This window comes from Xiphias gladius, chromosome 7 (genome assembly GCF_016859285.1).
Source record: "Xiphias gladius isolate SHS-SW01 ecotype Sanya breed wild chromosome 7, ASM1685928v1, whole genome shotgun sequence".
In the NCBI taxonomy this organism is placed as follows: domain Eukaryota; kingdom Metazoa; phylum Chordata; class Actinopteri; order Istiophoriformes; family Xiphiidae; genus Xiphias; species Xiphias gladius.
In genome coordinates this window covers 4,129,112-4,153,381 of record NC_053406.1, presented here as the reverse complement: position 1 = coordinate 4,153,381, position 24,270 = coordinate 4,129,112, and the positions used below count along the sequence as shown (strand labels likewise).

At 40.6% G+C, this 24,270-nt stretch overlaps 3 protein-coding genes across 7 annotated transcripts in view; 1 reads left to right on the top strand and 2 right to left on the bottom strand.

The window, feature by feature from the left end:
* Nucleotides 1-5,126, bottom strand: part of lrrc75a (leucine rich repeat containing 75A) — a 54,042-nt gene extending 48,916 nt beyond the window's left edge. The window contains exons 1-2 of one of the 3 annotated variants that reach the window (XM_040130640.1): nt 4,363-5,126; nt 3,661-4,077 (exon numbers count right to left, since the gene is read on the bottom strand). In XM_040130640.1, coding sequence (XP_039986574.1) covers nt 3,661-3,909 — 249 coding nt within the window. In that variant the 5' untranslated portion in view covers nt 3,910-4,077; nt 4,363-5,126. Of the gene's footprint in view, nt 1-3,660 lie in introns of all 3 variants that reach the window. The other 2 variants (XM_040130641.1, XM_040130639.1) reach the window with 2 other exon arrangements.
* Nucleotides 5,127-5,736: 610 nt separating this feature from the next.
* Nucleotides 5,737-19,318, bottom strand: poldip2 (polymerase (DNA-directed), delta interacting protein 2). Of its 2 annotated transcripts, none has more exons than XM_040130769.1 (11): nt 19,044-19,318; nt 13,851-13,932; nt 13,457-13,554; nt 13,254-13,353; nt 11,981-12,056; nt 11,173-11,280; nt 9,051-9,187; nt 8,795-8,821; nt 8,513-8,638; nt 8,086-8,165; nt 5,737-7,899 (listed from the first exon to the last, which is right to left on the bottom strand). In XM_040130769.1, exons 1-11 carry the CDS (start codon nt 19,226-19,228, stop codon nt 7,785-7,787), a joined length of 1,134 nt encoding a protein of 377 aa, XP_039986703.1. In that variant the 5' UTR covers nt 19,229-19,318; the 3' UTR covers nt 5,737-7,784. The 2 variants fall into 2 exon arrangements, with proteins under 2 accessions (XP_039986703.1, XP_039986704.1); XM_040130770.1 differs by having other exon boundaries at nt 13,851-13,926.
* Nucleotides 19,258-23,508, top strand: tmem199 (transmembrane protein 199). 2 transcript variants are annotated; one of them, XM_040130772.1, is made up of 6 exons: nt 19,258-20,448; nt 20,852-20,925; nt 21,555-21,644; nt 22,064-22,106; nt 22,249-22,361; nt 22,831-23,508. In XM_040130772.1, exons 1-6 carry the CDS (start codon nt 20,265-20,267, stop codon nt 22,924-22,926), a joined length of 600 nt encoding a protein of 199 aa, XP_039986706.1. In that variant the 5' UTR covers nt 19,258-20,264; the 3' UTR covers nt 22,927-23,508. The 2 variants fall into 2 exon arrangements, with proteins under 2 accessions (XP_039986706.1, XP_039986705.1); XM_040130771.1 differs by having other exon boundaries at nt 20,843-20,925.
* Nucleotides 23,509-24,270: the final 762 nt, after the last annotated feature.

Sequence of the window (24,270 nt, the reverse complement as noted above, 5' to 3'; positions counted from 1 at the left end):
CTGTAATTACTCACCACCTCTTCCTCTCTCTTTTTCGTCCTCTTCTCACTCATTTTTCACCTCTCTGCTCTCTTTATCCTCAGTAATTGTCTTCATCCAATTCATCATGTGACCTGGCCGTCCTGTACTGTTCTGCCAGAGCACAAACTCTCCTGAATATGAAGGCAAATTTGACTGATGTTTATGTCATTGGAGCTTGTCCAGTTCTTTCCTGATGACCCAACATGCAAACCTGTTATCATCTACGCTGTGCTAGTACCTTTGGGAGAATGGGGCATATGATGTAACACATGCTGTTTTCCTTCCTTCTCAGTGCATCCTCCAGCCTCCTCCATCTATGCCTCCATCTCTTTGCTGATAAAAAAATAAAAGATTCATATTCATCCTTCAATCTGAAAGAAAAAAAAAAACAGTGTATCTACACATTGTTAACTTTGACCCTGTTGAATGGCATCATGCTTGTGGACGACTCCTTTTCCCTAATCCCAGCTCCACAAAAAGCAGTGGGAAAAAATCCTTCTGAGGTCGGAGGAGCTTGACCTCAGCCTGCTGCCTGATGGATCAAAGCTAAAACATTTGGACAAGTGTTAACACCATCATACCTTCTGTATTCTACTGATGCTGTAGCACAGGCAATACTGCTCGGTGTTTATATGCCACTGTCCATTTCATCGTATGAAGAATGGACATGCTGATGAGACAAGGAAATATCTTCAGTTTGTAAACGGCTGGGTTGCTTTCTTTTCAAGGCTGCTGTATGAGAAACGCCATCCGAGCGGCGACTTAAAGTTGACGTTTTGTAATATTGGCTGACAACACTAACACTGCCGTGTTTGCAAGTTATTTTGGGTTCTGGTGTTTTTTTTTACTTAGCGGGTTCCACTTCAGATGATGTAGATTTACAGATTTTCATGTTTGCATGCATTCAACTTCATACCATTGAAACCTGTCTGCATATGCTAGCGAGAGATGCTGCAACAGCTCGGTCCATCTGATGCAGCGCTTCCAGCCAGTCGTCCCGAATTCCTCGCCGGTGCAAACATTGACTGAACATTAGAGGACATCGCTGTAAATGCGTGTGGGAATATTGCCATATTATAAGTGCAAGATTTGTGGGAATCAATGAAATTATGCGCAGTACATTCAATCCTGCACTGAAGTTCAAGCCCTGCGATAGAATGGCCAGCACTTGATGATTGTTAACTCTACCAGCAGAGAACAGTGTCTGGACACAACCACAGCATTCGTGCGCCTATGCTTGCAGAATAAAAACACTCAGTCCACCGCCCCAAGCCCAACCAGACAGCAATGATTTCCTGTCATTTCCGTGGTGAGGTAGCCCATCCACTTTGATGGCCATGTCCAGAATGTTGCTGTGTAGCCATGTTTCAAGGAAAACACAGACATAGCAGATTTTCCCTTCTTGCTCGATAGTCCAACGACTCACTCTGCCAATCACCAGAAGTTCCCGGTGACTGTAGCTGAGTTTTGCTGCATAAATAGTGCTCCTTTTTTTTTTTTTTTACAGTTGAACACTTATAAAATGCCGAAGCACTGCAAAATTTAGTACACGAGAGGCCGCTGCGTCTCCATGCGCCAGCAAGGCAACCACAGGTTTTTTTAGGTGTATTTTTGAACTCTGAAGAGAGTCAGACTAGCTGTTCCCCCCGATTCCAGTCTTTATGCTAAAATAGACTAACACCTACCAGCTCCAGCTTTGAGTAGACGGAGAGACACAAGAATGGTACTGATCTTCTTATCTCACTCTTGGAAACAAAGTGATAAACTGTATTTCTCAAAATGTTATACTATTTTTGTTAAAAAGTTTAGTTGAAAGCTCACAGAGTTGGAACAATAGATTACCGGACCAATTAAAGTTTTTGCTATCGCTACGTGGCCAACGTTAGCGTTAACAGCCGTTTTCTTACCACTGGAATAAAACGTTCCGAGTTCAGCATCAAACTTCCCTTTACTCGCCAAGAGCTGTCTCCAGCGGTGGAAAGCAACGCCAATGTTAACTCTTGTTTTGCTTCTATTACTATCACTTCTTTTCTTCTACTGAAGTTGGCACGCTAGCCAGCTAACCCCGGCCCGTTTAGCTCTTACTCGTTCGCTGAACTTAGGTAGAGCTCCTTAGAGCATGGTTCTAGTCACTTGCAGGTCCAAAGATTGTCCTCTAGAAATCTAGGTTAAAACTAGGCTAGATTTGATTGAAAAGATGGCAAGGTTGCATTTAACTGTTCAACAGCATTTTAATAACGATATTTCAGTGTGTGGTTGGGACCTGCTTCTCAACAAAATATAGTCGTTGAAATGGTATCGAAATAATGGTTATATGTAACTGAGGCAGCAACTAAAAATGATTTTCATTATCTGCTCTATAAAATTTCAGACAATCGTCAGTCTCCCAGAGCTCAAGGTGACATATTGAAAACACTTTTCCAACCAAGTCAACTTAAAATGATCAATGTTTTAGCCTATAGATCTTTTTCCCTGGAAACCACACAGAATCGGTGCTCAGCGGGAAGGACTCTAATCGCACTGCCGTGTTGCTGCGTCTTCACTTTCAGACTGGAAACGGTGGTTCTCCTCTGGGGTATCATGGCGTAATGACCCTGTGACAGAGATGGTAATCCTTCGGTCTTAACGATGATTGAAATGATGGAAGGAGAGGTGTCCTTCATCGCAACGCCTGTTTGCTTTGCTCCACTGTTTGCCATTGCCTCATGGATTACCAACCTAAATGGCTCTGATCAGAGAACGGTAAATAGTCACAGTAAGGAACTGATGGAAATCTCCCAAGTCCAAACAATAAACTGTGAACGTAGTGTGTGTGTGTGTGTGTGTGTGTAAGCTGGAGGCGCCGTTCCCCCTGGTTGAGTCATAGCGGTATAAACAGTGAACACTGGCAGCATATGGATCCTGTGAATTGCTGTCTATAGAGATGAGCTTTATAAACCTCTTTCTCTCTCCAATATCTAGCTTATCTTTTTTTCCTTCTTATCACAACGCTAAACATATTCAGATGAACTTTTCATAATTTCACCACTGTTCCACTCAGTTCCTCCCTTTCTTTATAGTTATGCAAATCCACCAATTCAACAATTGGCATTTTCATTTTCCTGCTTCCCTTTTGTTTCCCACCAAACCAGATTCTTTCAGTCTTTCAGCTATTACGTTTTTCCTCCTCTCTGTAGCAGCAGCACCAGCAGCAGCAGCAGCAGCCAGCCAAGCTGAAATACAGCGAGAGGCTATAAATGGTAGAAATCTCCACACTGTACAAGTGCAGTGGAGCCAGGCTGAGCACCACACGTCCAGCCAGCAAGGGGGTCTCGTGTTCAGTCATACAGTTAGAGAGGCGGTCAATTTCATCAGACATGTGGGCAGTCAATCGGTGACTCAGTTTATTCAGTGTGTCAACAGTCAGTCCGTCTGAGCCTGGCTTCTATTTCAGCATCTGTGGTGATATCAACTGAGGAAGAAACAGCACACTTACAGAGAAAAGAAAGAATAGAGGAAGGACACAGAAAAGAAAGCAAGCATATCAGGGATGCTGTGGTCTTGCCCTGTCCAGACATTTGAACCTGGGAACCTCCAAAGCTTTTTCTCACTTTCCGACTCTCATTCACACACAAACACACACACACACACAGCAGCTACCTGTCGGAGCGTCCTGAGCATCTCTGTGGCCTCGTCCTGTTTGCCCTGCTTGGCCATCAGCATCATCTCCTGGATCATGCCAATGCGGCGCTGGTATGGTGGTGGCGTCCCACCACGGCTCAGCCGGTCCCCTGACTTAAGCATGAGGGATGCCAAGATGTCTCCCCGCTCCTTGGTGGGTGTCCGCTTCCAGCTGTGCTGAGGGCTGGCTCCTCCAGGCTCCTGGCCTTTGGTTTGCTTGGCACCCATGGCGCTGTGTTTATGTTAACTGTGATAACAACACGGCTGGTCCCACCAAGCAGTAATGCAGAGGCAATTTGATTATGATGATGTTTGAGATGTTCTGCGCGTTAAAATGTCTGCAGCTGATCACATCTTCTGGGCTTAGATGTGAAGCCCTGTGAGCAAACCAAACTGCTGTTAAAAAAAAATCATTTCACTCAGTTACACATGAGAGTGAATGTTCCACGAGTACAAAATAATGCTCCAAAACATTAACAAGTAGCTGCAGTAGTTTTCTGCTCTTGGGAACTTGTTAATCCCGGAGAGGGAAGCTCAAGTCGGGAACAGGTCAGAGGATGCTGCCTGCAGCATGGCCGAACAACACGGAGACCGCAAAGTCAGGATGCAGGATACCTACAGTCCGGACCGTGGCCCGCCGCAGCCTCCTATCCCGAACACAACTTCAACAAAAATGTTTACCTTCGGCAGCGGCGTTATGTTCTCGGCTGTTTTCCTTCAAAACACAGTCCTCTGCCCTGGACCCGAGGAGGTGGTGGAGGAGGAAGCGGATCGGGGGAAGTGGTGCATGAAGCAGGGCATGGCAATGTTTACGTCCCCTGTAGATCACCGATGACTGTCTCTTTCTCGCTCTGCCCCGTCCTTCCTCGGCCGCTGCAAGTCATGCGCTATCCCCAAACAAAACAAGCATCCGTCCTTCTCCAAGGTGGATTTTCTATCCGCTCGGGAGCAGGGAACGGCGGCGTCGGTGTGCGGGTCCACGGGCTGTGCAGAGGCTGCGGATCCGCGGCTTGACAGGAGGGGAAGGACTGAGGTGTCCCCTTGCTGGGACCGAATTATGTATTGCGCCCTCCGTCCAACTGCATGGGGGCGCGCAGCGAGTGCACGTGAACACAACCCCCCTCCCGCCCTACACGGTGATGGAGAGAGGGAGGGAAGATCCGGGAGGGCACCGGGCACCGAGCACCGTTAAGTTTGAGGTTTCTCAGCTGAGGGCGCCCTGTCTTCTCTAGCAAGGCGATGTACCCGTTTTCATCAAAAACGTGTCAGGTGTCCTGCTGCGTTGCTCATTGGCAGAGCTGTATGTATCTTGTGTCAAGTTGTCCCGTCATACCTTTTAAAACCCTCCATGGTCTTCCAGTAAAATCGGCAGAGAGCCGATCGTCAAAGCATCCGTTTGTTTCAATTTCTTGTCATTTCGGCTTGTTGATTCACCTTCCTGGCCAGCGTATTTTGGCGGAAGTGGACCAGAAAACCACTTAAAAGCTGACCGCATAAGTAAACAGTCGCTGTTTTGTGCCCTGGATTCTGCTGCTTAAAACAGTAGGAGCAAGAAACTAATTTGTAAATGGCCTTGAGTGTATTTATCTGTCGATAAGCAAGACAATGTTATTTTTTAAACCGAGAGATTTTCCTAGTTATTAGTGATGTAGCTGTACCAGTGAGCAGGGAAAGGCCTGCACTGACCTCTGGTGGTGGCTGCGTGGAATTCATGCATCCACACAGTCACATTAATGTGGTCCTTATAACAATCTAAACCTACACTGGGGTCTAAAAGTGGTCTCTGTCTGTTATATAAAATGCCCCCCCCCCCCATTTTATATAAGCAGCATCTGAATAATACGAGAAAAACAGTATATGAAGACTTTCAATGCATATAAACTTTAAATGCTTGATTAAAATATAATAAACAATCCAGCCTGGTTCGATTAAATAAAGGTTCTACAAGAGAATCTTTTTCTAGTTCTCTCCAACAACAGAAAACACCAGTATCTTGCTTTGCAGGAGCACGTTTAAGACATACTAGATTACAAACTTAGACAATAAATCAAGATATATTTTTCAAAAGGTATATTTATTTGCTTTGCCTTTAATTACATCTCTATTTACAGTAATATTTCAACCATCATAGTTGTTTCAAATCAGTTATCAAAACAAAAATGTCATTTTATGTTCCCACTTTACCAGTGAGAAATTTTAGGCTCATTACTTTCCTTGTCACAGAGCTTGCAAAATCAAACAGTCGGCCTTAACAAAAGACATCCAGCTTATGTGTACAGGCTGAAGACTTCATTCTGGTTTTTACAAGGAGCAGACTGCAGAGAGGAAGATACACACGTGTCACACACACACACACACACACACACACACACTTCTCTCCTGTTAGCCACAACACTGGCTCCCAACTGCTTGGTTTAATTACTATATGGTGTGCTGCATTTGCTATTCAAAGGTAACTAAGACCTGACCCTCCCCTACTTTCAAGGAAAGGAAGGACTCACTTTTGGTTGTGAACACATACACTACTTATAAAGAAAGTATTCAGCCCTCCTTTACTTTAGATTGATCTTTCACACCACTGAATCAGTGAATATAATTAATGCATTGATCAAGAAAATATGACTTTAATGACCAAGAGAAACCAGATCTCTGTAAAAATGATCGTAATTAAGCGTCCCACTATAATACTGAATGGCCGTAATTCTAGGTTTCCAACTTGTACCCAACGTGGGGCTTAATAATACGCAAGTGCCTGAAAAATAAACAAACATGGACGCCTTACATCAGGTTATGCCCAACGGTCAATGTAATTTTTTAATAGTGTTATATTGTCAATGTACAGTATTTTGAACCCTCACAAACCGAGTTTGTCATTATACAACGATTTTGAGTTGTCCTATGATGTGAACACTCAAGTTGCAAACATGGGAACTTTTCCATCTCTGCCATCCTTCCCATATGACATGAACGCAGCATAAAGTCTGGTGGTGGCCGCATGGAGATGCTACTTTACAGATGGTCCGGGTGGCTTCAAAACACCACCACAAATCTTGTGAAGTGGGTACATTTAATCCAGAATGTGTAGGATGACAGCTGCTATCTGACAGAGTTTAAGGAGTTTTACACTAACGAATGGGGGAAAATTTCAGTACTGAGGTGCGCAAAGCTCAGAGAAACCTCTTTACAGACTCAAGGCTGTTACTACTGCTAAAAGGTGGCGAAACTGAACACTGACATTGAAAATTACTGTTTTTTTTTTTTTTAACTTATATTCATTTGAAGAGATCTGAATTCACTTTGATATTTAAGAGTCTTTTTCTGTTGATCAGTGTCAAACAGATCCTAATTCCATCCACTGTGCTTCTGTGTTGTAAGACGAAAATACTTCTGCAATGTAACCAGCTCAGACTTCAATCAGATTTCCCTCTCATAAGTGTCCCACAGAGGCCAGACATTACTAGTGTGTGACAGGATAGTTTTATGCTTAAAAAAACTGTTGGCAGGAAAACGGGTTCAGGATAAAAGTCTTATGTTTTCAGAAATCCCAACAGGAAGATCATTATGGAAGGAGGTATTTTTTAATGTGTAGTTTCAGTGATGGCTTTCTGGTTGAATTGAAGTAACCAACTGAGGCCCCTGTTAAGTTCAGCTGGAGATGCTGCTCTTTTCATGAATCCAGAGCTCAATGGGAAATTCTCCAACTATAAAAACAACCTAGTCAATATTTCAGCTGCTTGGTGCAGAGCATGCCCAGCTCTGCTTGGCAACATTAACTCCCCTCACTGCCTCCCCGTTCTCTTCCACAAGCCCGGCATGCCTCTTCAAACACAACATGGAGTGAGGGCGCATTGGTTTTTCTACCCTATAAGATTTAATCAATGACATACTGCTGTTGGGTGCACTCTGACAGAAAAAAAGGCCAGGTTGCCCTGCTTTTAGAAGATGATCTAGAAAATGCTATATTTTCCTTTTGCATAACCTGACACACTATTCTTATGCTGAAGGCTGAGGCAAAGACAGAGGAGGACAATTCTAGACAACCCAGGCACATCCAGGACTGACTGCATGTCCGGGCCTCACAGATGGGAGTTGACTACTCGCAGTTAGAATGTGTAGCCAGCGGGGGGTGCTTTGTCATCTTTGTTGCTCTCCAGGGAGAAAGGAGGAATGCGAACATCAAAGTGGGAGCCGTCAGTCCTTTCAATACGAAACGTCCCCCTAAACAAAAATACAGAAAAGATGAGTGGATATTGTGCACATAGGAGGTACAAAAATGAACTGACCAGCAGTTCCAGTAAATCAAAAGGTTAACCATTTGGAACATGCATAAAATAGTAGAATATGTAGCATACTGTATGTGAGGTGTATGCAACAGTAAACTGATGTACGAAGGAGCAAACTCACCACATATGACCACTGGGGGCCTGTAGAGACACATGGCTGCTGTACTGAAAGGCTGGCTGCTCTTTAGACAACACCGGCTCCTGTGATGCCACACACACAAAAGAATATGGGGTTAAGTTCCTCCAAATTTTATATTTAAAGTGACAAGAGACTGAATAGTTAGTTAACTGCTGTAATCCTTGTGTTTGTGACTGTCCCATTTAGAGTATGCTGCAGTACAGCATCTACAGTGCTTCACCAGGTAACAACAGAGCTGGCCTACAGTCAGGTAATACAATAAACGTCTTAAGTTTTTAGTATTTACTTTAAAGTTGTGAAATTAAAAGGTCAAAGTGTTTAAAAAAAATTTACTTGGTCAAAAAGGTGAATTGACACTATCCCCAGACAATCTTGGATATTGTGTGCATGCATGTGTTGGTATGCTGACCCTGCCTACGACTCCTCGTCCTCGGACCGTCTCCAGGGTTCCCGACAGGCTGAAGATCCTCCAGTGCCTCTCTCTCAGCTGAACCACCTCATTGCCCATGTTCTCCAGACGGATACAGTATCGCCACTGTCATAGGACAACACACACGAATATGTTAATACTCAGACTCTGCTGGAACAGGCAGGGTTAACTGTCTCAATGAAGTCTATCAGCTGCTAGCTGTGATTGTCCTATTGGACCATTCCACATGATATTCCCCACAGATAAAACTATGCTACTCACCCAGTAAACATGGGAGTTCTGGGCCTCCTGAGAACAAGAAAGTATGTCCATTAGTGTATGAAAGGACTACAGAGATGCCTTGGAGTACATAATCAAAACAAATAAAAGTTAAAAGAGGCCTAAAGGCCAGTGTCTTAACTGGCAGACCCAAATACTACCAATGCAATGTAGACAAGCTTTGAGCATGCGTGGCTCAGGACGTGCTTAAAGATGATAGAATAGAAACTCCTTATTTTTTTAAGTATTATTCATTTACCCTCATGCCCATGTAGAAGGGGATGACGGTGACTCGGATGCTCTCTGTGGTCTCCCTGTGGACGTCTGAGAGCTCTAGCCAGGGGTGGTTTTTCTCCTGCCATGCCTTCAGGGTGTCTCTGGCGGTGAATGGAGGAGCTACAGAGGAGGACGAAACACACAAATATTTAGTGAAAACACTGTATTCTCTCTCTCCTACATTGTCACTGTCTAGTGAATGGAGCCTATAGCAGCTGAACCAAAGGTGAAACTACATATGAGTTTTTGTTTGTTTTGTTTTTTTGTTGTTATATGAATCCGATGTCTACATGATGTCATCTTTAGAGAAATGTATTATTTAGTACTTAAAAAAACAACATACCAATTGTGAGATATAGATCTATATAATATAGATCTATATAGATATATATCTATCTATATCTAGACACACCCACCCACACACAGTAAGTGAAACCTGACTATGCAAAGTTAGGTGCATAAGTATTTGGACAATGACACAATTATCGCAATTTTGCCTCTGTACACAACCACAGTGCACTTGAAACGAAGCCATAAAGATGTGAGTGTAGACTTTCAGCTTTAATTCAAGGGGTTTAACAAAAATATCGCATTAATCGTTTAGGATTTACAGCCATTTTATACATAGTCCCTTGGACAAACCAACATGATTATAAATATAGGCCCCTATATTGAAGTCTGGAACCCATGGACATCACCAAATGCTGAGTTTCCTCCCTTGAGATGCTTTGACAGGCCTTTACTCCAGCCGCCTTCAGTTGGTGCTTGTTTGTGGGTCTTTCTGCCCTCAGCTTTGTCTTCAGTAAGTGAAACGCACGCTCAGTTGGGTTAAGGTCAGGGGCCTGACTTGGCCATTGTTGAATATTCCATTTCTCTGCCTTGAGAAGCTCTTGGGTTGCTTTCATAGGATGTTTTGGTTCATTATCCATCTGTACTGTGAGGCACCATCCTGTCAGTTTTGCAGCATTTGCTGTATAGCCCTACACACTTCAGAATTCACCTTGCTACTTCTAATAGCAGTCACATCATCAATAAACACCAGTGACCCAGTTCCACTGGCAGCCATACATGTCCATGCCACAACACTACCTCCACCATGTTTGACAGATGATATGGTTTGCTTTGGATGAAGAGCTGTTCCTTTCCTTCTCAATACTCTTCTCTTCCCATCATTCTGGTACAAGTTAATCTTGGTTTCATCTGTCCAAAGAATCTTGTTCCAGCACTGGGCAGGCTTTTTTAGATGTTTTTTGGCAAAGTCTAATCTGGCCTTTCTGTTCTTGAGTGCTACCAGTGTGTTGCACCTTGTGGTAAACGCTCTGTATTTACATTCATGACGGCGTCTCTTGATTGTGGCCTCTGACAATGATAGGCCTACCTCCTTGAGAATGTTCTTGACCTAGCTATTTGTATTGAAAGGTTTTTTCTTCATCAAGGAAAGAATTTCTCTGATCACCCACTTTAGTTGTCTTCCATGGTCTTCCAAGGTCTTCCAAGGTCTTTTGATATGGCTGAGCTCGCCAGTGCATTTCTTCTTTTTAAGAATCAACCAACTTATTGCTTTGGCCGATCCTTAAGTTTCTACCATCTGACTGCTAGGTTTGTTTTGTTTTTTCAGCCTATTGATAGCCTCCTTCATTTGCAGCTACACCTCTCTGGACAACATATTGAGAGTTCCCATGAACAGCCACCAAACACTCGCGATCAACTCCAGACCTTTTATCTGCTTAATTTGTCATGAAATAACAGACGACACCTGGCCATGAAACTGATTGTCAGTCAACTATCTAATTACTTTTGAGCCTCAGAAAATGATGGACTATGTATAAAAATGGCTGTAAATCTTAAATGGTTAATGCAATATTTTTGTTAAACCCCTTGAAATAAAGCTGAAATTGCACACTTCAATCACATTTTGATGGCTTTGTTTGAAATCCACTGTGGTTGTGTACAGAGGCAAAATTACAAAAATTGTGTTCCTGTCCAAATACTTATGTGCTTAACTGTATATACGCAGTCACTGAAGTGAACCAATGGGCACTAGAAAAAGTTTGTATGAAGACTGGTGTTGGACGCTGAAGAGGAAACTCTGGAAGAGTGTTTACATTTGGCAGGGTTGTACATGAGGAAGCGCTCAAACAACTCATGCTGGATGGGGACCTGCTCTGTAGAGTTATAGGGCAGGATGTCTTCATGGCTCACATAGTCCAGACCTGAAGGAAAGACACAGTCACATGGGGATGAGACAGAGAACAATTACAACCATCTCAAATGGGGAGATTTATATTCTATGGGAACTAAACTACTGACAAGCAACAAACTCAGCTCTACTTTATGAGGTGAATGTTGAATGTAATGCTTAGAATCTGAAGCTGTTTTCACACGTGCACTGCAACCCTGAACGTATCTAGACATTACCCGGGGAGCTGTATGTGTGAACACAAATGTCTGAATCAGTTGAACCGGCCATTAAATGGACTTTAGCCTGTCAGCTCCCTAGTACAAAGTTTGTGTAATGTCTGATTGAGCTGATGTGTGAATAGAGCCGGTCATTGTCCGGAGAATTCACAGCAAGGGGATGGGCGTGTTGATGACATTTCTATCCTGCACGCTCTACCCAGGCGCCACTCCTCGCCTAAACCAAATTGAGTATTTCCAGTAAGTGAGAACACATGTGACACGGACAGTCTGTTGTGTGCTACATGTGCGAAAAGGCATCTCCGGACATTGTCCGGAATTCATATGAGAAAATGGCTTGAATGTTCATTTATAATGAAAGCTTTATTAGAAATAACACAGACAACAGTTGGAAAAGGGATATAATAGACAATCCAATGGTATTGTGCAGCCAACATGTCAGTGCTTTATCAGTGAAGTCTGTGCATCCTGACTAGTCTGTGTATGGTTGCGTACCTGGGATGGCATACAGGGCTCTGCTGTCATCATGGTTGGCCAGAAACGTCACTGCCTCTGTCTGAGACCTCTGAGACTGCCAAACACAACACACACCAACAGTCACACAGCTTCTAACTCAGACATTAATGGACAGCCACAGCTAGATTCTACCACAGTGGTGGCTTAGTCACCCTTTAACATTTCCACTTATTGCACTGTACATGAAGACAATCAAAATGTACCTATACAGAATGTGTGCAAGTGTCATCAACACAAATGTAAGATATTTCACAAACTCACAGCCTCTAATGCCAGTATGAATTAACTCTAAGAACAGTTATATATTTTTACCAATTGTCTGTTTGACTGTGAGTGTAACTTGGGGATAGGTAACATCAAGATTTTTGCAATAGTGGTACTGCTTAACAGTAGTAATACTTAAAAATCCCCTATCCATACTCTTCCTACATTTTAACAGGATCAAAATGTGTCTATATAAAGGCATAAAGGGACATATGTGTGCACATGTGCACACATATGTCCCTTTATGCCTTTATACATTTATTTTAATTTTAATTTTTGGCAAAAATAATCATGGCATACTATGAACTGTTACCTTGGAAAGACTGAGAATTAGTATGTGAGATCTAGACTGGTGACTGGTTGTCAAACTTACAAGTGGTTGGTAGAGGAAAAACAACCGGCCTTCTCTCGACAGAGACTCGTGTTGAGAGCAGTGACTCAAAATTAGAGCTAGAATGATGAATGACTAGGCCAATATATAGCATTAGCTTATTGCAGATATATCAGTATCGGGGTATAAGTACAGAAATGGCAGATTTGTCGGAGGTATTTTAGAAACAGTGTCTCCATTACTTAGTTTGTCGACCAAAGAGTAGTGTGAAGTTGATTTTTACACTGAAAATGTAAAAAGTAATGTAATGTAAATTAATTGTTTATATTTAAAAAAAAAAAAAATACTATTGGCTAATATATTGTTAACAGATTTTGTAAACTTTCAAATGCTAGTGTTCATATTAGTGTTCCATGATGAAATTAATGATTCAAATGCTTTTTCATCCTCTCATAAACAAAATGATCTGGCATTTAAAAATATGCAGCAAATATAATGAATAATGAAAAAAAAAAAAAATTACTGAAATCATCTGAACTTGCCTGCCCATCTGGACTCCCTCTAAAAGATCTCTAGGGGCAATATAGATGTCTCTGAAATGTAAGGTAGTAGTAGTAGTAGTTGGTGGTCATAAAGGAAAAATATACAGTAGCTTACTATGTGAGGGCAATCCCTGGTGTCAATCAAGACTTGGTAGTAGGTGTGAGTCTTCCCCTTCACCTCCTTGGAACCATGGGCTCCTGGGGGCTCAGGTTTGCTGAAGGAAGAAAGTCAGTCAGAGACAATTGGATCAAAGTTTTTAAAAAAGTGTCACCCATAAGGCCTGTTGGTGCAGTCTGCAACCAGAAATGGAGTTTTACCTGTCAGACATGGGAGGGGTGATGTCTCTGTCATAGAGTCGTGCATGCCAGGGAAACAAGACGATGCCTCTGTAGCCAAACACACTGTGGAGAAACAGCTGAGGAGAGCACAATAACAAGGAGCAAAGGGATAAGTCAATGTGAGATTATACATGTGGGAGGTTTAATAAAGAATAATTTAGATGGGATTACAGTCATTCGACAGGATCACGCAGATGTAAACAAAGTTACTGATTTATCAAATCTTAAAAACAGACCACATAGTGCAATCAGAGGAGAGTACAGTGATATTCAAAAACAAGTCTAAAATGGACCTAAACGATTTGCTTTAGAATGTGTGTGTGTGTGTGTGTGTGTGTGTGTGTGTGTGTGTGTGTGTGTGTGTGTGTCTTACTTGTCCCGTTTCATATTTGCCGTGCTGCTTCACAGCCTCAAACACTCCCACTGTCTCCAAAATCTTCCCTTCAGGCCTGTTCCTGCCAAAACACAACACCATTACACACTGGACTCTGCATGTATGTGTAAAAAAAAAAAGCCATCAAAAGAAAAGCATATGACACCAAACTAAAATATAGGTCTGTATGCTGTACAAACGTGGTAACTGAGATCAAAACAAAATCATATATGGACAAACACAAACAACTGGTAAGTTCCAGAGGAGTCTCAACAGGAAATCTCACAGTTTTGAAGAGAAACAGCTTCAGGGTTTTCCCTCCTATAGAGACGATATACATCCATCCCTGTTGGAGGGAAAATCCTGCTGCCTCCTTTTAGTCTCTCTCTTCCCTTCAATCCTAATCTCAATCACAACTTTGACAAGATTGAATAAAACATCTCCGCTTGTCAGCTGTCAATAAACAGAAATACCATTTGACCTAATCTCTATGTCCTCGTCTTTAGCCTTGCAACAACAGAAACACACACACGCACTCATGCACACACAGACTTACAGTACATATTACCAGTGACAACAACAGCTGGTCACTTCAAATAAATAACATGCATACTTCTGTGCTCCCTGCAAAGCTAATCTTCACAACAGAGATGAAGAGTGGGGGATTAATGAGGTGGATATATGGACAGGGGGATTTAATATTTCACAGTAGGTTGGTATCAGGTTATTTTCATATCATGGGTGTATTGGACAAAATTAATCACCAAGTAACCTGATTTTAGTATTGGAAATATGGTTAAAAAACAAAAAGACCTTAGCTCAGGGCAATTACCTCTAGTTAAAATGAGGAATGCTCTCATGCTACACAGCAGTTAAAGCTTAAGGGCGATTATTTTAATTTCCTGCTTGGGCAAAAAACAGGGGAAAACGTAGATTTTCTTTGCCAAACATAAAATATCACTACAGTTAACGTTCGAGAAATGACATTTAACTATATTAGCAAGGTAATTAGTAGGGCAGCAACTAATGAATTATTTTGTCTATAAAATGTCTATGAAATGGAAAACAGCAAAAAAAAAAAAAGCAAATCACAATTAATCAAGGTCAAAAGTTACATGTTGAAATAACTGTTTTGTTTGATCAGCAGTCCACAACCTAAAGAAATTCAGTTTATTATAATACAGACGGCATAACCACCCCCGATTTTCACCGGGAGTCTGTCCCTCCCGCCGCCGCAGTAAATAATGGACAAATCCTGGAAGGCTATTGATGTAGCGCTTTTCTCCTCATGAAACTAACACAACTAACACCTGCAATTGTCCAACCAATGAGAATTTGGTCGGACGAGAGCGTATCTACCAACAAATCGATCAGTCGACTGGGAGACTACCTTGTCATTTGTTGTTTTGTACAGTTGTTTGCTCATTTGCTTTTCTTGTTGTACTGTATTTTTATCTATACTTCTTTGATTGTCTTTCTGCTGCTGCTAACACCCAAATTTCCTTCCCTGAGGATCAATAAAGTGTTATCCAATCTTATCTAATATTATGTTTAACAACATGAATGTGATAATTTTAAGATTATAAAATCCTGTATACCAAGTTTTCTCTTCAGAATTGTAAGCATGTTAAAAGTAAAATTTCCAGGTTATTTCTCGATGTTGATAAAATGGAAGATATCTTCTGTCAAATATCTTAAAGGCTGAAAGATCAAGCCCGTTTCCTTCTTGGATTTCCGCATTATTGCATTTTATATGAAAAGATTCAAACATTTCCAACACTCCTTTAATGCAGCATTATATCTACTGCATGTTTATTCATAGGATGTCAAGTAACCCTGTCTGCTCCCCTGAGGTTGTGCTGTGTATCATTGCTATAGCCCATAATAAAGACTGTTTTGAACTTAAACAGAAATTATGAGTGCTTTTTTGATGCAGCCAATCTCCCCGCTAAAGCAAATGCGCTACCATATAAATGAGACTTCATAAAAAGTATGAATCACAATTACAATTTTGATACAAATATTGTCCATTCCTAACATAGGTGCACTTTGATTCAAGTCTGCCTTGTTCAGTATCTGAAACAATTAACTCAATGCCACTAATTCAACCACCACTGCATGTAAGAGAAGCATTATAAATATGAAACCTCTCTTTACAACTTTAAGACTTGGCCTAAATCCATCTACGAGTGCTCCATCTATGAGTGTTTGAATGTAACGTCTTACATTCAAAACTTTGTTCATGTTTTGTGAATTCAATCCATCCTAAACCTTACAATCCACTGAGATTCAGTTGATTTTTTTTAAAACAGCTTTTGTTGGTGAAAAGGGCACAATTACTACCATTTGAATGGTAAATAACATCAAAACCAGTAGTTATAATGTACATTAAGGAGATCTGAGCATTAGTAAAAAATTATTTCTTGGTGACAGTGTAATGACAGAAAGTACAGACCTCTTGCAATACTTCACACACCCTACGTTTCACTTTTGTACATTTATTAAGCTAAAAAATACTTTCCTTATGTCCCAGTTATGTTAGAGAAAGCACTGTAAAGATGTATAAAATATTCTAAAAACCCAGGAATGTATTGATGTTTTCACAACACTACACATAAACTCCAGCACCTGGCCATAGTAGAACCTTAGTCCAGTTTTAACATGGGCTTTACTGTTGTTTCTACCTCTGCTACAATCTGAGAAATGTCAATACACTGTGTGGCCACACAGAATCAGATCTAAATATAGCAAATCCATTGCAAACCCTGGAACTTGCTTGAGCCAACAGCTATCTCTGGTCAACAAGCTAGCCCTGCCAATATACAGAGGAACTATCTATTTCACATCACCCTTTTTCTTCTGCCCTGGAGGAGTGAATGCAGGTCATTATGCGACTGATCTGTCATCACGTTGTTACATAAACTAAAGTTAGAGATAGAAGATAGATAGATAGAATAGAATCACTGCTGCTTTCCAACCACTGTGGGGGCACTCACCCACCTGTACACCCACCTTAACATCCCCTCACAAAAGGCTACACTCAGCTCTCTTGAGGTACACTCTTCATCTCTTTCTTTCTGTTATGTTCTGATTTCTATCAGCACCCATTCCTGGTTGATCAGATGAAGGCAGCTACAAAAATAAGACCCACTTCTTTGCACTGGGTGGCCCATAGCCAAATTCCTTTTATTCCATCACAAGTCACTGCTGCTGGTCTGAACGCCAAGCAGAAAAGCTGGCCATGTCTGGGGTAATTTACTATAATGTCACCAGTAGTGTACACAGTGAACATTTCTGTGCCCATGTTACTAATGATAGCACTAAGTCTGTAAGCTCTGACAACATGTCCAGGCTGACAGAGGCAAAAAAACTGCTTGGTCATGGTTTGACAAAGGGGTTTCATTTATGCAGCAGCATCAGTCAGAATTATATGAACAAAAACAGGAGTTTGTGTTCATAGTGGAAATGTTGGCTATAGCAGAAACCTGAGATCTGTACTTGGAACAATCAGTAATAAAAGTGATGAAAGTTATATCACTATGATTTAAACAAAAGATACTGAAAACCAACAGGTGAGTTCAATTGATGTTACTGAGTTGATGCTGAGAAGCTTAAGCCAATCATTATCAAAACTTAGTGCCATATGAGGACAGAGAGCAGAGACATTTTATGGAACTGCAGCTGCTCAGGCAACTGCTGTGATTTCACTTTAACAAACACAGAAATATGTCATTTATTGAAGGCTAAATTCTGTAAATCTGAGTGATAGGCATATTTTTGTAGCATTAATGGAAATGTTAAAGTTCCTTTGGTTGTCACAACAAACTAGGGCTATAATGAGTAACGCAAAAATACCACTATTGAACAGTAAGAGATAAAACATAAAAAATACTGCTGGTAATTTATTAGCCTATACTATAGCTATGTCTTATAAAAGTAATTATTAGAAACATTCGATGAAAAACCTTTTACTTGTAAATTGACTGCCTTTAATCTACTTTTAACACAGCTTCTGTTTCTTTGTTGAACCATTTCCCTTTGATAATAAGTTCAAGTTTGTGTCCATTTTAAGCATGCTCTGCATTTCTTAGATTTAGTTTTGGGCTTCAGGACCTCCTTTGAAATGCACAAAAAAGGCACAATGTTGCATTTCAAAGGTGGTCCTGAAGCGCAAAACTAAATTTAAAGCTGTTATAAGCCATAGCTACAATATAGGCTAATAAATCATTAAAAGAGCAGTATTTTTATGTATCATCTCATACTGTTCAAGAGTAGTATTTTTGCATAACTCATTAAAGACTTAGTTTATTATGATCAACATAGGAACTTTAAAATTTCAATTTATCACTATGCTTTATGAAGCTCACTGCTAAAACACAATATCCGATTTAAGTATGCAGATTAATGGCTCTCTTGTGTGTCTTGTTTGATGACAGTGCCACTCTGATATGCTGCGTTCGTTAACATGGTTGCACCAGTTCAAACAAAATTCACTTTGATTAAGTAATATGAGTATTTTGCAATTTGATGGTGGACAATATATAACAGCACATATGCTACCCTTAAAAAGGAACGACAGAGGATGTACTACTAACATATGTAGACTTTTACTAAGTACTAACAGGGTGATGTTATACAGTAGAAGTGCTATGTAAACAGTAACTGCTCCAACATTCAATCTTAAATCCTACAACATTTATTAGGTAACGTAAACTAAGAACATGCCTTCAATTAACAACACATTCATTCTGACACTGTCGGACACATATACCGATACTTTACAGATTGTTGCATCGGTTTAAGGGTATCAATTAATACTACCAATCCTAATCTGTCAAATCATTAAAAAAAAAAAAGATCTTCCATTATGAGTGTTAACTTCTTCTAACTGTGATTTAACTGGTATTGAATCAGCAGGTTGGAGGCAGTCAGGTGTTGCTCAATCCATGTTGGCTGGTTACCTTGCTAGCTAGTAAGAATCAGAGGACGACTGTCCTGTTCTCATTTTCTGCTGTTAAATGTCAGTTCATATTTACACACCAAGCTCATGATGCAGGCACCAACTCAAGGCCTCTGTCAACTCAACAACAACGTGTCCAGTGTCTTGACGGTGCCATCTTGAAGAGCTCGTAGTTAGCTAAAGTCTATAGCATGTTAGCATTGACAGAGGAGGACACTGGCTAAGTCGCTTACCGTGACGACATGAACCTCCTCTGTTGAACACCGCCGGAAAGTCCGCAGCCTCGACATTGTAACCGCGGTCTGTACGCCTCAAAGCCGCTACTGCTGTCTGCGACACTCAGTATCCTGTGTGCGTGTTTCTTATTGTATTTACTGACAGTGCTTAGCAAGCCTCGGCGTAACGCAGAGGCCGCCATCTTTCCTACCCTGCACGTTCACACACACGCATGCACAGCAGGACACCGATGCTGCTTTCAGCGGAACGCTGAAGAGTCGCACTTACGAGAACTACAGGCTTAACAAACGATAACTTCCATTTTTGTGTTGTTTTTCTTCTGAAGTACCGGTGGATGGCAACACTCTCCGTTAAAATGTCTGTAAATTTTGTAATAGCAAGGGATGATTGAAAGCTTTGTGAAATTTTAGCCAACTTCTGTTATTATTATCTTGCAGTGAAGTTTACATTTATCCAGTTAAAAAGTGAAGGGCTACAACTCATATCACAAAAATATCTGGTTAATGTAAGTTTTTAATGACATAAATCCCAAAGTTAGATGCGAATAATAATAATTTAGAGGTTAAGATAAAAACTTAAGCGTAAAAGTTAAAATTCTCCTTTTATATAGGTAGTAGAAGATAATTAAGAATTTATGTGTTACGAGGACATAAAGTGAAACAACAGTCTCTAATAGTAATTTTGTTTAAATTTTAGTTTTGTTTTCACCGAGACACTATATTGAATTTCAGGCCTGCTAAAATTCTGAACTCTTGGATTTATGATCTCACGAAGGACCCATGAAGGTATCAAAAGAGCTCACGTGTACTGTAGCGAGCAACAATTAAGTGGACTTCGTAATAAAACGTCATTGTCCATTTGTCGAATAAGCGTGAACGTTTTTCAAAGATTATTAAAATATTAAATTTTGAAAAAAATGCGCAATTTAAAAATAAAGTCATACAGTTGGTCATGTGAGCCAATACGTCATCGTGTCACAAGGTAAATAACATGGCTGCTTGCATGGTTTTATATTCTTACCCCCAGCTGTTGTTAGCTCAATTTTAATGTATACTACCGTAAAACAGGTACAGATATGATATTTTGCTCCTTTTCTTGGTAGCATACGTTCGCTGGCAGGTCTTGCTTCACACCGTACAAGCCTGGAAATAGAGGTGTTTAGATAGCTGCGTCGCATAAAATCCGACTTCCCAGACAGAGTAGTCTCGACTAAAGCCATGGCCTCATCATTTGTCGTCGGGGATCAGTTCAGAAATAAGGTGACAGAGTTAGTGGAAAAGACAGGCTCACCTCTGCCACAACGCCTGAGAGAAGAAGTGGAGGAGATCCTTATGAAGCCAGGACCAGCAACCCTGTCCTTCAGTACAGCAAGAAAACTCAAGAAATACCTTCAGGACAAAGGTAATGGGAAATCTTTGACATGTCTATATACGGTGACAGATGACACTGTTTGCTGACTGCATCAGCTTTATGAATACTAATATGATAGATGATGAAATTATTGTGCAAACTAGAGACATTGGTCCATTTAGGGGCAGTTTCGTTTTACTCTTTTCTTGACTCGATAGCTGTCATATAACAATATTTCCCAAAATTACTAAAACATTTGACCCTGTTGAAGGTAGGTGAAGTGTTTATGATTAAAGCAAATTCAAAGGAAAGCATTAAATGCAAGTTTGAAGCAAGTGAGGCGTCTCAAATTGTTATGCAGCCTCGTAGACCAGAATTTAATCATTTAAACTGTTTTACAATATTTAAGTAGCCATGATAGTAATACATAATGTTGCTATGTCAGATTTTCTAGGGCATCCTTTCTTCCTGCATGAGTTGTTGGAAGACAGCTCACTGCACCTACCTGAGGTTGTGAAGCCTCCCAGAGTAAGTGAAGCCATGCACGTGTTTGTCATGTTATGTTTTATCTCTGCCACCCTGTAAAACATCCCTTTGTGTTATGCTGCATTCACAGCAATGTGGGGAGCAAGGCAGAAACAAGCTTCTTACCTGCTTACCTGCTTCTTACCTGCATTCACTGCAGTTCTGAGGTGATAAGACATGAATGTCACCGACAAGAAAATATGTGAATACAAATGTAATGATTCGTTATAATTATTATCATTGAATAAGTCACATTTGGTCACAGCGCTTAAGTTTCCAAGCCGCGACTCTACTTTCTTGATTTTTTTAATTTGTGGTTTACACTTGAAATGTTTGGTTTGCTGTGAAATAAGAATTGATTTGTATTCATAATTGTATCGTGTTATCCAGGAAGCACATTGCATCTTGGTGGCCTCTAGCAAATCTGAATGAGAAAATATGTACAGGTTGTCTTTAGTCACTGTCAAGTACAAGTTCCAACAGTTACTCCCATAGAATGTGAGTGCAGTATAATCCTGGTTAAGTAAGTGAGAGGGAAAGGGAGAGAACTTTGTTTGAAACTAAACCAACATCATCAGGACCACCGCTGGAAACAGGTAACATTAAGTCAGATGTTTTCTCTCTAACTTCAGAACCCTGAGCTGGTCGCACGTCTGGAGAGGATCAAAACCAAACTGGCCAATGAGGAATACAATAGGATCACACGTAATGTCAACACTCAGGTAAAAGCTCTTATATGCTAAAATTAAATGTATCTTTGTGGACAAGTGTTTCAGGGGCAAGATGTGTTAGAGATTGTATAGTAGAAATCCTGTATATCACGACATGTAGAGATCTTATCACTTACTTGACTGTACTGTAAAATCATACATTGTCTAGTCGTTTTAATCATGGCGTGACCCACTGTTTCACTTTAAATTACACGTTAGCACATTGCTTGAGCTAATGAAACAGTGAGGTTTTTTTTCGAGATCACATCAGCATGAAGACATGCAGAGGTCCATAGTAAGATCCATCCATGGCGACATGTGATATTTCATGTGAACAGTTCAGATCTTTGGGGCAGGCTAGTTTTCCTATCAGACACAAGAAAGTATTGCACATATTTTACTATGTAATGAATATCTTTCTTTGTCGCCAGGAAATCAACCGGAATGGGACATTAGCAGATTTTGGGCGGCAAGGTTTGTTACGTGTCAAAATTTCATATCACCTGAATTGATTTTGTGTCCACGGCTTACTACATTATCAGAATTCCCATAAACAGAAGCTGAATTGTGTCGCATCATATTGACTGTCAACTTATTTTCCCCTCTCTTTCTGCAGTGCGATCAGTCAAAGCAGTGGTGGTGACTGTATTCAATTTCCTGGTAACAGTAGTTGCTGCTTTTGCCTGTTCGTACATGGGCAGTCAGTACCTGTTCACAGAGACTACAGCGGTAAGAGAACATTTAATTTTACAGTACGTACACTGAGTTCCCACTTTATTAGGTACACCCAGCTAAATCCTGAGCAATCCAATACAGCAGCCATTTAATTTCGCTCACCTGTATAATAATTGTCATACTCGTTTTTGTGGACATTGTATCCTAGAGGTGTTGATTCAGTCTATGGGTTGCAGTACACTGACGGCTGTTCATATTGTTTGCTGTGTAACTGGACACATCCCCACACGAGAAACACCATACAACATAAGTAAACCAGTTCAACACAACCAAATATTTTGGTGATTGATGAGCTCACACCACAGGCTGTAAAAGCCAAGTCTGTTGGATGAGTTCATGTTTACATCATATTTGCGGTCACCACAAACTAGCAATGATTCACCCCAGTGTTTTAAAAAATGTTAAATGTTAAGTTGAGTTTGGGTTACCTAACTTTTTTTTGTGTCTGACACTTGTTTTCCAGCGAGTGATATCAGCTGTGATTGCTGCATCTGTAGTCGGTCTTGCTGAGCTATATGTCCTGGTCCGGACCATGGAGGGAGAACTAGGGGAACCATAGCAGCTATGCACAACAAATGAGGGAAACTGTAATCTTTGTAAGCAAAACCGGAAAACTTTAGCAGCCCACAAAGCAGAAGTTTGCTAACCACATCAAGCCTACTGATTCTGAACAGACATCTTACTTTGCAATGAAAATTTTGTGGACTTTGGGCCTTTTATTTGTAAGAAAAATTGGTGGAATAATTTGAAAGTTACTGAGAATTTACAAATTAATGGCATTGGTACCACTAAATGGAAGGTGGAACATTATCAGAAAGCGAATTGGTTTAAAATGACTGAAAATCTTTTCTTTGACTTACTTTGATACTACTGCTTAAGCTTACATTCCACCTGTCCAGACTTTTATATATGAGTCATATTTCTTATTTATTTAAAATAATTTTGTATTTCATATTTTTTCCTGAAACTACAACCTCTAGTTTTTTTCCCCCTCCTCTTTCACCTTGGCACTGCCCTATAAAATGATTGATTTTCTCCATTCTGTTCTCAGATGTAATCATATTTTTGTGTTCAATAAAATCGTCGGTGCTGACTGAAGCTAATCCATTAAGTTGTTAGCTCCAGTTAGCATTAAGTTCCCTTCTGGAGTACATCTTCCTTTCCTTCACTCTGTGCATGTTTATTCGGGAGATATGGGAATGCTACTGTGAGAACACTCCAACACTAGGACTTGATAAGACAGAATGTCGGAATTTGATCTTACTAAAATATTATCACACTGCAAGTTACTGTGGTTTAGACTGTGACCTAAAATACATAATAGTATAATAAGTATAGATGTGTAAAATCACTGAAAATTTAAAGTATAAGGCTAGTGTTTTTCTATTTTTTTTTTTTATTCTAAACAAATTGCATGAAAACAACACCCGTAGTCCGTCTAACAATCCTTCCCTACCCTGTCTGTGCCACTCAACCCCAAACCCATTGGTTCTTACAGAAGACGTAAATCCTTAAAAAATATACATGGATATATAGTTTGATTTCTTCAAACAGCAAAAAGGAATTTCCCAAAATAGCTGGGAACAGTAGATTTTAGGAAACGTAACTCAAACAGGTGTAGATAGTGGATTTGTTGGGGACTACTTTCAGCCGTGGATTAATACACATTTGGTGACCTTGTGAGTATTTCCGGAAGCAGGACAATGTTTGTCGGACTGAGCCAAAGTAAACTACAGTGTGTGTGTTTATGGTCATGAAGGTCACCCAGTGCAACAGTGGGACTGATTGATGTGTTTCAGTCGTTTCTAGACACACTATCCTTAGTGCCTCCAGGTATGGCAATGATGGACAACCGGTCCACCACTTTGGTGTAGACTAAAAAGTCTTGACAGCTATGGGATGG